The following is a 15,960-nucleotide window of genomic DNA, read 5'->3' as shown; positions in this document are numbered from 1 at the left end:
ATATTGTTTTTTTTTTTTTTCAGAATTGTCGTTCTTTTTCCTTTATAGCACAAAAAATAAAAACAGGTGATCAAATACCATCAAAAGAAAGCTTTACTTATGGGGAAAAAAGGACATCAATTTTATTTGGGTATAGTGTCACGTGACCGCGCAATTGTCCGTTAAAATAACGCAGTGCCGAATCGCAAAAAATGGCCTGGTCATTAAGGGGGTAATTTGGTTTTAATGCTATGAGCCCTCTATTACTGTTTAATCAGATACCTGCTTAATCCTGCTGGTGGTGTGGAGTGGAGGAAGATTTCTGGGCACTAGCAGTACTCTGTGCATTTAAAGAGTCCTAAGACCTTTCTTTGTATAGAAGGTGAACACTGGAGGCGTTTTTTTCCTTTGAGGATTCACTTCTATTGGAGCACTTTAAATGGTGGAGAACATTGGAGTGGATGCATGAAATTTATTTTGAAATTAAAGGAATTTCTTTTGAGATCACTAACCTTATAGCACATTATTGGCTGTGTTGAATTATTTAAGTGTTGATTTACTAAAAAAATAAAAAGTGGTGAGTGCAAAATTTGGTGCAGATCTGCATAGAAACCAATCAGCTTCCAGGTTTCATTGTCAAAGCCTAATTGAACAAGCTGAAGTTAGAAGCTGATTGGCTACCATGCACAGTTGCACCAGATTCAATATGCTCCGGTTTAAGTAAATCCCCTTCTTTATTACAGCTTCTTTGCACAAGATTGGAATATTTGTTTGCACTTTTTAACACAGGACCTGGAGACATTGGTTCACAGTTATTTATGAATATATTTATGTATATTATATTATTATCATAAATATATAATATATTTATGAATTTTTATGCATTATGTATATATGTTTTATTTATTTATTTTTGAATTAGAACACTTGTACTGCACTTTACAATATACAAAGCACTGCCAAGTTTTAATTCTATTATTGCCAGCTTTGGCCTTTACTACTACTTCAAAGTATAACTAAAGGCGAAACTTTTTATTTAGTTTTGGATGGAGTGCAGAGGAATTAGAACCTGTTAGGTTTTTATTGTTGTCTGCACCCTTGATGAGATTCAGCCTCTCTATTTGTCCCATTTACTATTATAATTGAAAGTGAAAGTAAAAGACAATCCCAAAGTTTGGGTTCTCCCCAGAAAAGTAATAGAGGGGAAATGTTCCAATGGGGACACTAGTTCTGGTGACCTGGGGGTCCCCAAGGAATTCCCTTAATTTGATGGAATTTCCTCTCACTTCCTTTACAAGAGGCTGGTACAAAGACAGATTGAGGTACCATTTAAAAATGTGGGTATTTTTTTTATCTATATATATATATATATATATATATATATATATATATATATATATATATATATATATATACATAAAAATTACAGTAAAACTGCAGGAAAGGGCACTGGGGGGCAAACTAATGTGAATTTATTTTATTTTGAATCGTATCAGTGTGTTTTACATTTGAATTTGCCGCCGGTTCCACCCCCCTGCGAATGCACGTCGCAGGAGACGGAAGCCGGGGCACACAGAGGATCCGGAGGAAGATCCGCCGGGTTACATCGCTGGATCCCGGTCACAAGGTAAGTAACCCCCCTACCAGGATCCAGCGATCTTCCTGAGTGTGGCTCGGGGTTACCGCTTTTGGCACTGAAATTTAACCCTGAGCCACACTCGGGAATACCGCTAGGAAGGTTAAAGGGAGTCTTTTCTGTCTGTTTACATGTACATTTTAAAGTAAAGCTAAACGCTGGTTTAAAGAAAAAGGGTATTTTAAATATTTATTCCTAACTTAAAAAGTACTTTCTGTTGCTCTCAGCCTCCTCCAAATGTCTTCTTGGTTTTGTTTTTTGCAGTGATCCAACTTCCTGGTGGAGAGTGACTACGTTCATTCTCTGAGGTCCCACTGTATGTAGGAGCCTCTACCCTCTGTTGCCATTCCCAAGATGAACCAGGGACAATACACCCTGGGATGTGTAATGCGTATAGAGAGAAACTAACAACATGAAAGAAAGAAAAACTGAAACAACAACTACCATAAAAGATAAAACTAAAAAACAATTAAAGTAGAACTATAGGCAAAATTTTTGTCAGTTTTTTTTCTCCCCATCCATGTCCCATTGGTGAGATTTCCCTTCACTTCCTGTTCCATATAGCCAAACACAAAGTGAGAAGAAATACCTACAAATTAAGAAAATTCTTTGGGGACCCCCAGATCACCGGAGCTAGTGTCCCCATTGGAAGAGTTCCTCTCAAATACGTTTCTGGGGACAACTCAAAATGTGGGGAATTCTTTTACATTTTTACTTTCATTGCTAATGGTAAACAGGACAATTAGAGGGTGAATCTCCTTAATGGGGGCACAGGGGCAATAAAAACTGACAAGTGTTTAGTTATACTTTAACATGCTCTGCTTGTTCCAAACAAACTGATGCGTGGGAAAAGGAGACGTTTGAGAGCTCATGGAAGACATTATAATGAGGCAGAAAAACACTGTAAGAAACAGTTTAATAAAAAAAATTGACTATCGGGCCATTAGGTGGTGGATGTGCATTATTTTTAGGGAATAAGGATATTTTTTACTGTCACTTTTGTCATGATTCCATAGACAATGAAGCTAAAAATCTCTTTTACTAAATATAAGTTAGCCCGGGTGTCTCCAAGCTTTCTAAAGAAAGGGCAAGATTACTGTCCTTTTGACTTTAAGGGGGCCAGACTGTGCCCAGTCAGAGTAAAGAATGCCCAATCTTTGGTATTAGGGGGAGAAATAGTTGTTTCAGTTGGAGGAATAGTCCCTTATTTTAATTGTCAGTAGAAAGACGTATGCCCCATTATTGGTGTCAGTGAAAGGAATAGTGCCCCATTATTGGTGTCAGTGGAAGGAATAGTGCCCCATTATTGGTGTCAGTTGAAGGAATAGTGCCCCATTCTTGGTGTCAGTGGAAGGAATAGTGCCCCATTCTTGGTGTTAGTGGAAGGAATAGTGCCCCATTCTTGGTATCAGTGGAAGGAATAGTGCCCCATTCTTGGTGTTAGTGGAAGGAATAGTGCCCCATTATTGGTGTCAGTGGAAGGAATAGTGCCCCATTATTGGTGTCAGTGGAACGAATAGTGCCCCATTATTGGTGTCAGTGGAACGAATAGTGCCCCATTGTTGGTGTCAGTGGAAGGAATAGTGCCCCATTGTTGGTGTCAGTGGAAGGAATAATGCCCCATTATTGGTGTCAGTGGAAGGAATAGTGCCCCATTGTTGGTGTTAGTGGAAGGAATAGTGCCCCATTGTTGGTGTTAGTTGAAAGAATAGTGCCCCATTGTTGGTGTCAGTGGAAGGAATAGTGCCCCATTGTTGGTGTCAGTGGAACGAATAGTGCCCCATTGTTGGTGTCAGTGGAACGAATAGTGCCCCATTATTGGTGTCAGTGGAACGAATAGTGCCCCAGTATTGGTGTCAGTGGAAGGAATAGTGCCCCATTGTTGGTGTCAGTGGAAGGAATAGTGCCCCATTGTTGGTGTCAGTGGAAGGAATAGTGCCCCATTATTGGTGTCAGTGGAAGGAATAGTGCCCCATTGTTGGTGTTAGTGGAAGGAATAGTGCCCCATTGTTGGTGTTAGTGGAAAGAATAGTGCCCCATTGTTGGTGTCAGTGGAAGGAATAGTGCCCCATTGTTGGTGTCAGTGGAAGGAATAGTGCCCTATTGTTGGTGTCAGTGGAAGGAATAGTGCCCCATTGTTGGTGTCAGTGGAAGGAATAGTGCCCCATTATTGGTGTCAGTGGAAGGAATAGTGCCCCATTGTTGGTGTTAGTGGAAGGAATAGTGCCCCATTGTTGGTGTTAGTGGAAGGAATAGTGCCCCATTATTGGTGTCAGTGGAAGGAATAGTGCCCCATTGTTGGTGTCAGTGGAAGGAATAGTGCCCCATTGTTGGTGTCAGTAGAAGGAATAGTGCCCCATTATTGGTGTCAGTGGAAGAAATTATGCCCCATTGTTGGTGTCAGTGGAAGGAATTATGCCCCATTGTTGATGTCAGTGGCAAGAATAATGCCAAGGGTCAGATAAAGGCAAGCAAAGGGTAGCATTTGGCCCCAGGGCTGTAGTTTGGAGACCACTGAGTTAAGACAATGTATCATCTGTACAAGAAACATAAAACTCCCAACACTACATTCTAAAAAAGAAAATAGTAAAATTTATTCCAGTAATAAAATGTGTAGATTTACAAAATAAGTACAAAATGTCATGTTATAATTCAAATAATTAAACCTGTTTTTCTGTTCGAGGGGTAACCAAAGTTACATTGCACTAGGGCTCAATTGCATTAATGTCCAGTCGGCTACTCTTTTAAAATAAAGTCCAGGAATTATAAGTGCTTCATACTCCACAATAATTGTAGTAACAAATGTTATCTGCTTCTTTAGGTAAAGTTGGCAAAGTGTTAATGTTATCAATTCCAATGTAGTCTTGATCAAACATGAAGTATTGATCAAACTCATTCTTGTCTATATCATTCACAATTTGGCTGGGACTGATGTCATCTGCTCTGGTCAGCTGCTGCGGTGGAGGGGAGATGTGCTCTTGGGGTGCCACTTGATGATGACTGCTGGAGGAGGGCATGTAGGATTGACCATAATACATGTGTGGGGAGGTCTGTTCTGGAACATTCTGTGGCATTTGCCCCACATGAGGCATCTGTTTATGGTAGAAGGAGCTGGTGGGTTTTTGCTGATAGAAGGAGTATGAGCCATTGTAGGAGTAGGGCACCATATCATTTTCCACTTGGGTTGGTGATGAAGAGTAGAGCAAAGGTGCAGTCTGTGGGGTCTGGGATGATGGGTAATTGTATCCTTTGTAATAGTGTCCCATGGAGAGTTGTTCTGTATAGTGGTTGTTCTCGGAGGCCTGGGGGTTTTGATGATCAGCATAGCCTCCAGAGAAATTGTCCATTCCCATCATTCCATGATTGTTCAGTCCCTGAGAGCGCACAAGATCTGTAATGGGATAGAGGTTCTCATCTACCCTCTTCATTTTCTTCATCTGCTTCTTCCTCCTTGGTCTGTACTTGTATTCGGGGTGGTCCTGCATGTGCTGTACCCTCAGTCTCTCTGCTTGTTCCACAAATGGACGCTTCTCAGCCAGAGCCAGAGACTTCCAGGATTGCCCTATGCAACAGAAAAAGGCAAACATATTAGCAAAACCATAAAATAACAGCAATAACACAGACATGCACAAGGATGAGTATTAAGCCAACAGGCTCACTATAAAGGGCTAAGCCACCATTATGATTGTGTTAGCCATTCACTGACACACAATCTTATGAATGGAAGCTCCTTATTGGCTAACTTAAATAGAAGTTTGTATTTAGAGTGGTCCCATTTATACAACACTCTGCTACTGCTTGGAAAATTTAAATTATTAAAGATGCAAGCTTCTGGAACTTCTTAGGTTCCTTACTAAGATATTAAACAGTTTCTAATTTTTAAAGGACTGATGGTCATCTTTAGATGAACCCATCTACTCAGTAATTGACAGGAGTTCCCACGATTGTGAAAATAATGTGCAAATCCCAATAGATATGTGTAGAGGATTATAATTTGAAGCTATCGATGAAATCTATCAGATCCTATAATACCTATCAAATCCCAATAGATATCTATGGAGTATTATAATTTAAAGCTATATCGATGAAATCTATCAGATCCTATAATACCTATCAAATCCCAATAGATATGTATGGAGTATTATAATTTGAAGCTATATCGATGAAATCTATCAGATCCTATAATACCTATCAAATCCCAATAGATATCTATGGAGTATTATAATTTGAAGCTATATCGATGAAATCTATCAGATCCTATAATACCTATCAAATCCCAATAGATATGTGTGGAGTATTATAATTTGAAGCTATATCGATGAAATCTATCAGATCCTATAATACCTATCAAATCCCAATAGATATGTATGGAGTATTATAATTTAAAGCTATATCGATTAAATCTATCAGATCCTATAATACCTATCAAATCCCAATAGATATGTGTGGAGTATTATAATTTGAAGCTATATCGGTGAAATCTATCAGATCCTATAATACCTATCAAATCCCAATAGATATGTATGGAGTATTATAATTTGAAGCTATATCGGTGAAATCTATCAGATCCTATAATACCTATCAAATCCCAATAGATATGTATGGAGTATTATAATTTGAAGCTATATCGATGAAATCTATCAGATCCTATAATACCTATCAAATCCCAATAGATATTTCTGGTTAATTATAAGTTGATGTTTATCTACAACATGTATCATGTTCTATACTACCTACCAAATCCTAATAGATATTTATAGAATATTATTGCTGATGCTATTTTTGAGACATCTATTGTATCCTAAAATATCTACTGATTCCAAAAAGGCATTTGTGGAATATTATCTTAACTCTAATGCTATCTACCAATTCCATAATATATACAATAATACAATGGTACTAAACAAATTCCTAAATAAATCATTATATCTGAATGCACTTATATATCAGTGTACCCTCCCCCAGCTCTTTCAATTATGATTAGCAATTATAATTGGTTCATTTATGATAAGCGATAATAAATCATTTATGATTAGCAATATGAATTAATTAATTTACGATAAGCATCAATGACACATTTATGATTAGAAATAATTGATTAATTTATGAAAAGCATTAATAACCCATTTATAATTAGAAATAAACATAAATGAATTTATGATAAGTATTAATGATCAAAAAAAAATACAGATGTGTGTGTGAGAATGAAGTGTATATGGAAGTTGTCTTACCGAGCATTTTGCTGAGTTCGGCATTGTGCAGGTCCGGGTTCTGTTGGGCCAGTCTCTTTCGCTCATCTTTCGCCCACACCATGAAGGCATTCATGGGACGGCGGATCCGAGCCTCGGCTTTGCCCCTGCTGCTGCTGTTATTGCTGCTGCTGGCAGTGCCCGGTTCGCACTTGACTTTGGCTTCCATGGTGTCAGTCCACTGGCACTGGCCCAGGCCGGGCATCATCATTGGCAGCACGGAGCACTTGCCCTGGATCTGGTCGTCACTGGCGTATCCACAGTCAGGGCTGCTCATGTCTGGACAGGAGGATCGCTGTGCTCAGCTCGCTCTGCTGGGACTCCTGTCTACACCGAGGACACCCCCTACAGTCTATAACCTCACTGTCGGCCAATCAGAGCGCGGGGGGGGGGGGGTGGGGGGGCGGCACCGCTCTGGAAAGGTGTGAAGGGCGTGGTCAGATGACACTTGGCCAGGTAGCCCACCTCTGGGATTAGTGTATTCATGTAAATGACACTACAGGGCAAAGGCAACACTCAGCACCCCCTCCCCTCCTCCTTTCCCTCATTTCGTTTTATGACCTCTAAAATAATAAAAATATTTATCATTGCTCAAATGTAAACTAATACATTACATTGGCAGCCTTGTCACTCTGTCTGCTTTGTATTTATCTCTTAGCTCCTTACCAGATTTTTGTTTGTAAATAACAAATTGGAGAATTCTACATACAAGGTTATTATCTTTATTCATTCATAATTATTATTCAGCCTCTAAAACTGTGCAGTCTTCTAGCATTAAATTACTTACTAAAGGGATTGATGGAAGACTGTAAAAATAAGTGTTTAGTTAATTGGAACCATATTTATTATTAGAAATGTCATTTGTCTGTCCTGTTCATCTGATTGGCAGCACATTGGCTACAACTGAGACAGTCACATATTCTGTCCTTTATGTCCTGGAAAAGTTCTGCTAAAAACGATCATAAACAGTTTTCATCACTTCTTCATTGGGCTGTGCCTTGTTAATGTGAAACACTGGTTTGTACATTGTATATATTTGTGTTCATTTTGTGTTTGACATGTGTCCAGCACTGATCTTATTGACCTTATTCTTAACTTTCATTGATCTTATAGTAGGAATGTCATAATTGTGTTTTATTGTTGTAATACTGTAACTGAATGTGGCTAGGATGTTATGTCTCGGCTCTCCATAGTTTATCCTCTTAAAGTTCTTCAATAAAATGTTTTCTATAAAAAACAATTTCCTCATCCATCTTTATTTATGTTCATAGGACATATATGAATATGGTTTTCTGTATTTAATAGCGCCCCCTTATAACAATTGTTTTATTATTTTATCCCCACAAATTTCTCCTAAGTGAATAATAAGATAATAATAATAATAATAATATCATCAACATAAACAGTTGTTGTACTCAAATTAAAAGTAGTTATGCAGTATATATAATAGATAGATAGATAGATAGATAGATAGATAGATAGATAGATAGATAGATAGATAGATAGATAGATAGATAGATAGATAGATAGATAGATAGATAGATAGATAGATAGATAGATAGTTACCATCCCACTGCCTTTTGCATAAAATGTACATATTTTCATAAAAAGTCTGTGGATACAAATGTTTGCCATGCATATTATATATATATATATTATTTTATATTGGATTATAGAAATATATCTAAAGGAAGAGAGAGAGAAGGAAGGAAAGTATGGGGGGAAGAAAGAAAGAAAGAAAGAAAGAAAGAAAGAAAGAAAGAAAGAAAGAAAGAAAGAAAGAAAGAAAGAAAGAAAGAAAGAAAGAAAGAAAGGAGGGAGAGAGGAAAGTAGGAAGAAGGGAAGGGAGGGAAGGCAGGATGGATGGAAAATAAAGAAAGACAGGAATGTAAGTAAAGGAAAGAGCTATAGATCCTGGCTATAGATGATACAGATTAAGGATAGATAGATAGATAGATAGATAGATAGATAGATAGATAGATAGATAGATAGATAGATAGATAGATAGATAGATAGATAGATAGATAGATAGATAGATAGATAGATAGATAGATAGATAGATAGACTAGTATCAAAAAATATATATATATATATATATATATAATTTTTTCGTTTGCATTTAAAGCTGTATATATATATATATATATATATATATATATATATATATATATATATATATATATATATATATATATATATATCATTACAAATACCCTACTATTATAGCAAGTAGTACTACTAATCTTAATAATAACAAAATAACAAATAAGAAAACTTAATTCCATTAGTAGTCTTAGTAATAAGAACAGTGGAGGTAAATCTATAGTGGTATAACAGAGACAATGAATCAATATAATAAAATAGGCTACTATTACAACTGCTACCACTTCCATGACTACTGATCAATAAGAGCAATAATTATGATGGTAATAACGCCATTAGTAGCAGTTGGAATAGTAACTGTATATCGGTAGGACTAGTAGAAATACATATATTAAAAGGATAATAGAAAGACAATACAAATATAGAAATTCACTACCGTTACTACAACAGCTATACTTTCAATAAAAGTTGCCGTAGTAATATTACCTGATAGGAGTAGTAGAGGTAGTTATAAAATATTACTGCAGATATATAAGGGTATTATTATAAAAATAAATATTAGTAGTAGTTTATTGTTACTTCTCAGTACAATACATTTGCAGAGTAATATTACCAGCAGACAAGTGCTGGTATATATTGTGAAGGTATAGTAATAGTGGTGGCAATAATGGTATGATTATTAATAATGACAATAAAAACTCTCCCTACTACTCCCACCAGCAAAGATGGTTGTAATAGCAGAATAGTGTCATAGCAGGGATAATGACGTCATGTTCCCTCTGCTTGCTGTGCATTTATTGATGTATTTCTGCCTGTTACATGAACAAAGTCAGCGCATCATCAAAGCAGAGGTGAAAGTGGATGGAGATAATCAATATTTGCTCAGGTGATATTATAATACAATGTGTGGTAGATATATGAGCTCTACATGAATGGCTCTTATCAGTACACCTCTGAGAGATGAGCAAGCTGTGCTGATTGTGTCTGCAGACAGGCACACAGAGATTTCATTGGAGCAGACATGAGCTCCATATACATTTCATATTACTGTACACTGATGATATGTCCAGACTACCGAAACCTAGCCCTGTCTACTCTCGGCTACCCCGAAACCAGCCCCATCACCAAGTGTGTATGGAGGTCTATGGAGGCTTGACACTTCCACAGGTCAGCACTAGACTTCTGCTATAGCCAGGATCAGAGGTGTGAAATGGGCCAAGTATGAAAAGAAGGGTGTTTCTGGGCCTGCACCTCCATTAGCATAATTATTAAGAGCTCAATTTAACTTAACACTCTAAAGTCACTTAATGCCTATTATTATTCCACAAAGTGACATCTCTAGCCTAGCAGAAGCTGGGAGTGAGCCGGCCTGCAATCCACAAAAACATGGAGGAACAATGGCAGCCAAGTGTCAACCGAAACTGGCAGGTGATGTGCAAAGGACAGAGAGAAGGTTGCTGAATCCTGGTAACCTACTATGATCACTCAGTGGAAGTAGGGGCAGATACCCTCCCATAGACCTCCATATACACATCCCTTTATCCCCATGGCTGGACCATTACTAATTCTATATACATCACTATTAACCCTGTATAGTCAATTCTGCGCTATTATCTCAGTGTAATGTAAAGCACATTTTACAAGGTCTGGTGTGCTGTAGTCTGAACATCCTTCCTAGTCATTCCACTTGGTGTGTATCCTTTATATATATTACCGAGTAATATGTATACTGTCCCTACATTCCTGTATAATGGTCACTTACTGCTATAATGACAACTTACTGCTAAAACATTTGTGTATAAGCTAACAGCTATTATCTATCTATCTATCTATCTATCTATCTATCTATCTATCTATCTATCTATCTATCTATCTATCTATCTATCTATCTATCTATCTATCTATCTATCTATCTATCTACCTACCTATCTATCTATCTATCTATCTATCTATCTATCTATCTATCTATCTATCTATCTATCTATCTATCTATCTATCTATCTATCTATCTATCTATCTATCTATCTATCTATCTATCTATCTATCTATCCTTAATCTGTATCATATATAGCCAGGATCTATAGCTCTTTCCTTTACTTACATTCCTGTCTTTCTTTATTTTCCATCCATCCTGCCTTCCCTCCCTTCCCTTCTTCCTACTTTTCTCTCTCCCTCCTTTCTTTCTTTCTTTCTTTCTTTCTTTCTTTCTTTCTTTCTTTCTTTCTTTCTTTCTTTCTTTCTTTCTTTCTTTCTTTCTTTCTTTCTTTCTTTCTTTCTTTCTTTCTTTCTTTCTTCCCCCCATACTTTCCTTCCTTCTCTCTCTCTCGTCCTTTAGAGATATTTCTATAATCCAATATAAAATAATATATATATATATATATATATATATATATATATATATATATATATATAATATGCATGGCAAACATTTGTATCCACAGACTTTTTATGAAAATATGTACATTTTATGCAAAAGGCAGTGGGATGGTAACTTTCATATCTCCTACTGAAACTAGAGTCCAAATATTGCCATGGTAAGGATGGGGCTAGTAATCATTATTAGCGAAAACCTGCATTCTGATCCTATATTCATATGACTTTGGTGTTGATTTACTAAAACTGGTGGGTGCAAACTCTGGTGTAGCTCTGCATAGAAACCAACCAGCTTCCAGGTTTCCAAGCTGAAGTTAGAAGCTGATTGGCTACCATACACATCTGCAATCGATTCAATGTGCTCCAGTTTAAGTAAAATCTCCCCCTTTGTTGTGATCAAATTGTAGAATGTAAACACATGGCGTTCAGCATGGATACAATTTACCATCATTAAAGTCTAATATGAGCACAACATAATGATGACCATCAGGCTTTTTTGTATACAGGCAGGCAAGCAATATCTAGTCCACCAGAGAAGCAAAAGTAGATTATTAGCCAGACATCTCTATCGGATTCGATTTGATCTCAGTCCTGACTGCTGACAATGATAAGGGGATTAAATCAGCGTCAAATCTGATATGTCTATTATAGACTGGGGTATCATAATGTCTCATCTATGTCTGTTTAAGTGACAACTCACTCAAAGGAGCCGCAGCCAGCCAGTGACACTGTCTGTCCATGGCTGGGGAGTAAACTCTATTACCGTGATTATATTATAAATACTAGACACAAAAACAAAAAGCAAAAAAAAAAAAAAATATATATGAAAATAATAATATGAATCAATTAATCAATAAAATATGGATTAATTACCTAACAATATAAGTTAATCTATTGATCACATCATCATTTCACAAGGGGACGAATATTTGATGTAGCTGCATTATTTTATATGGGATAATAAATAAATATATATATATATATATATATATATATATATATATATATATATATATATATATATATAACACCCATACACCCATTTTGGTCGCAGAACAAATACATTGTACTGTAAGAATCTACCTACTCAGCATGCTTATCCAACCTTTTCTCCCTTGTCCCTTTCCTATCTTCTCTCCCTTCTTATGAAAATGTATGTATGTATATATATATATATATATATATATATATATATATATATATATCATTATTATGTTGTCTAAAACTGTATTGGAACTGTTCTGTTTCCCTTTATCCTGTAAGCGCTGTACAAGGTGTTATATAATAATATTAATGATGATAATAATAATAATCATAATACTAATGGTTGCCCATACAAGCCAACCAGATTTTATATTTTTAAATGAAAACTCAAAATGTAAATTGTTTTCACAAAGGCCATCCTATGATCTATAAAAAGATAGTTATTTTAAAACTCCTCATCTGATCATCCAATTTTGTTATTCCTTTCCTGAATTATGATTTTTTCTAGTTAATCTATCAATTGTATATACATGTGACAGTATTTATTATGTAGTGGATAACACTTTGGTATTTTTATTCAATTTTTGCACCAAAGTATATGATTTTTTTTGAAAGATGGAGCAGGGAGAACTTGAAGAAGAGTTCATTTTTTTGTCTATAGAAGTTCCACTGATTGATCCCTATTACCGGGAGATGAAGGATGAGTGATTGTTGGCCAGCAGCTGTCAGGTTTGTTCCCTAGTGCTCTTCAGTACATTGATGATCCCAATAGGTAGATGGCGGTTCCTCTTTAAAAATCATTTTTGGCATTCTGATGATTTAAAAATATGCCCTGCTCAGTCTTGTGTCCCCAATGAATATGATAAGTCAATTAAAGCTGCAGATAAACGCTGTAATCCTTTGTCTGAGTGTCTTCCCAAATCTGTTTAATGTAAATTGTTCCTAATGAGGAGCGCTAATTGATCAATTACTGCCTGAGCTGCGGCACGAGAAGGCGACCCTGTGCCCCCCATACCTTCTACAGCACCGTATTCACCGGTCACAGCACTCCCCACACTACCGTATTCACTCTAAAAGATGTATAAACACAACTAATAATAAACTTTCAAATATGCAACCCTAGTGCCTTGTTAGATATTCTATATTTTGTTTTAAAATGGTTACATTGTAACTTTTACATTTGTTATACTTTGTAAATTAGCATGTCTGCATAGGTGCCATAGATCTGAGCATGGATGGTAATGATTTGATTCTGTAGATGTTCTACAACAGGCTTTCTCAACCAGGGTTCCATGAAACCCTAAGGTTCCTTATGAGGCTACTAGGGGTTCCTTGAGAAATGGACAATTTCTACCTCTCAGATAATGACACCATTGTTCCTTTCAGCTATCTGTAAGGGGGTAATTCTTCCCAATGATGACAAGAGTAAGGAGCATTCTTCCCACTGACTGTCACACTATTGTGTCATGAGTTGTAGAGTTTTAATTTTTAGCAGGGGTTCCCCAAGACCAGAAATTTATTTCAAGAGTTCCTCTGTGTTGAAAAGGTTGGGAAAGTCTGTTCTACAATAAAGAGATAATAAACACCTCTAAGGAACTGAATCCCAGTTTTGTTTGGAAATGTTTTAGCAACCAACTTACATTCTCCCCTTCTTTATAGAAAAGGGAGTCAGGTACATTTTTACTGAATGTTGATTTTTTTTTTTATGGTGTGCTCACACTAGGTACAGTTGTCTTGTATGGTTTTCCCCCCCCCCTATTGTTACTATTGTCACCCCTCCCCATTCTATTACATTACACCAGCCTGGCAGTGGCGTCCGGCTCGTTAGGGGCGCAGGGGCGCCGCGCCCCCATCCATGCATCCGGCCCCCTAATCTGCATGCAGGGGCGCCGGACGTATGGAGTTCAATGGGGATTTTTTTTTTCATCACCTGATTAGAGCCAGAGGCTCTAATAGGGCGATGCAAAGGGTGGACCCGGGGCGCAGAGCAGTGCGTCCCGAGCCCACCCATTGTGTGACAATAGCGAATGAAAATTCGCTATTATCACACCGATCCTCCTCCTGGCCAATCAGGAAGCGCGTCCAATACGGGCAAACCCCATGCCATTGGCCGAGGAGGATATGTATACTGGTCACTGCATTGGAGGGATGCATGCTGATCTCTGCATTGGGGACATGTATACTGGTCACTGCATTGGGGGCATGTATACTGGTCACTGCATTGGAGGCACGCACGCTGATCTCTGCATTGGGGACATGTATACTGGTCACTGCATTGGGGGCATGTATACTGGTCACTACATTGGGGGCACACACACTGGTCACTGCATTGGGGGCATGTATGCTGGTCACTGCATTAGGGGCATGTATGCTGGTCACTACATTGGAGGCATGTATGCTGGTCACTGCATTGAAGGGGGCATGCACGCTGGTCACTGCATTGGGGGCATGTACGCTGGTCACTGCATTGGGGGCATGTATGCTGGTCTCTGCATTGGGGGCATGTACGCTGGTCACTGCATTGGGGGCATGTACGCTGGTCACTGCATTGGGGGCATGTACGCTGATCTCTGCATTGAAGGGGGTATGTACGCTGGTCACTGCATTGAAGGGGGCATGTATGCTGGTCACTGCATTGAAGGGGGCATGTACACTGGTCACTGCATTGAAAGGGGGCACGCTGGTCACTGTGCATTGAAAGGGGGCACGCTGGTTACTGTGCATTAATAGGGGGCACGCTGGTCACTGTGCATTGAAAGGGGGCACGCTGGTCTTTCTGCATTGAAAGGGGGCACGCTGGTCTCTCTGCATTGAAAGGGGGCACACTATACCTTAATTACTGAAGGCCCCTTTCACACTTTTGCAACCTCAAAGTCACTCAATTTTTTACAGCGTTTTTTGCCGCAAAGCAATGCTTATTACATTTTTCTGTTTGCGCCCCCCAAAAAAATTTTGAGCACCAGCCGCCACTGCAGCCTGGGCGTGCTTACTTCATCAGCTCTGCTAGCCATACCACAGTGGACCCCACCTATGTACTCCATGAGTGCCAGTGGTGTATTTATTTTTTTGTGCTGCCTTAGGCAAGACTAAAATCAGCCCCCCCCCCCATCTAAATTTGTCCTACCGCTGCCATTCAATCTTGTCTGCCAAAAACAGACGGATGGGGGATCTATTCCCTATGTGTCTGGGGGATCGAATCGGATGGAAATGGACAGGCGGTCAGTATTGCGATCTATGTCGGTATTCTTTCAGGAAAGGAAGGGGGCTGGTAAACACATATTTACCAGCCACCCCACCCCCCCATTTATACAGTGATCTCCCACACTAGTAGAGGCTGTAGCCAGCAGGAGGGGGGGGAGGGAAAGCTGGCCAGCAGCTACATGGAGGGGGTACCGGGTGATCAAGGAGGTGGGGGGCACTTGGGGGGGGGGATTGGAGTAACAGAGGGGGATCTATTTGGCCAAACAGATACCTCTATGGCTGCCCTGCAGCTCCAAAAGTAGGCAGGGGGCAGAGGAGGGAAGCCGATAGCTGCAGGGCGTCGGGTTTGCGAGGGGCGGATCAGTGCAGTGGAGTGAAGTTTCAGGGAGAGGAAGCATGGTGTGGCACTATACCCCTAAAACAATGCCACCCAAG

At 38.6% G+C, this 15,960-nt stretch overlaps 1 protein-coding gene across 1 annotated transcript; it reads right to left on the bottom strand.

Annotated features, from left to right (window-relative positions):
- Nucleotides 1–4,389: 4,389 nt before the first annotated feature.
- Nucleotides 4,390–7,141, bottom strand: LOC309557063 (transcription factor Sox-17-alpha-A-like; the record flags this gene model as incomplete). Its single annotated transcript, XM_082259667.1, has 2 exons — nucleotides 4,390–5,177; nucleotides 6,847–7,141. The coding sequence occupies 2 exons, from the start codon at nucleotides 7,139–7,141 to the stop codon at nucleotides 4,390–4,392; spliced, it is 1,083 nt and encodes a 360-aa protein (XP_082115793.1).
- Nucleotides 7,142–15,960: the final 8,819 nt, after the last annotated feature.

The sequence above is a fragment of the Pelophylax lessonae genome (genome assembly GCF_965119305.1).
Source record: "Pelophylax lessonae genome assembly, chromosome: 5".
Lineage (NCBI taxonomy): Eukaryota > Metazoa > Chordata > Amphibia > Anura > Ranidae > Pelophylax > Pelophylax lessonae.
This window is presented reverse-complemented; position numbering and strand designations above follow the sequence as displayed.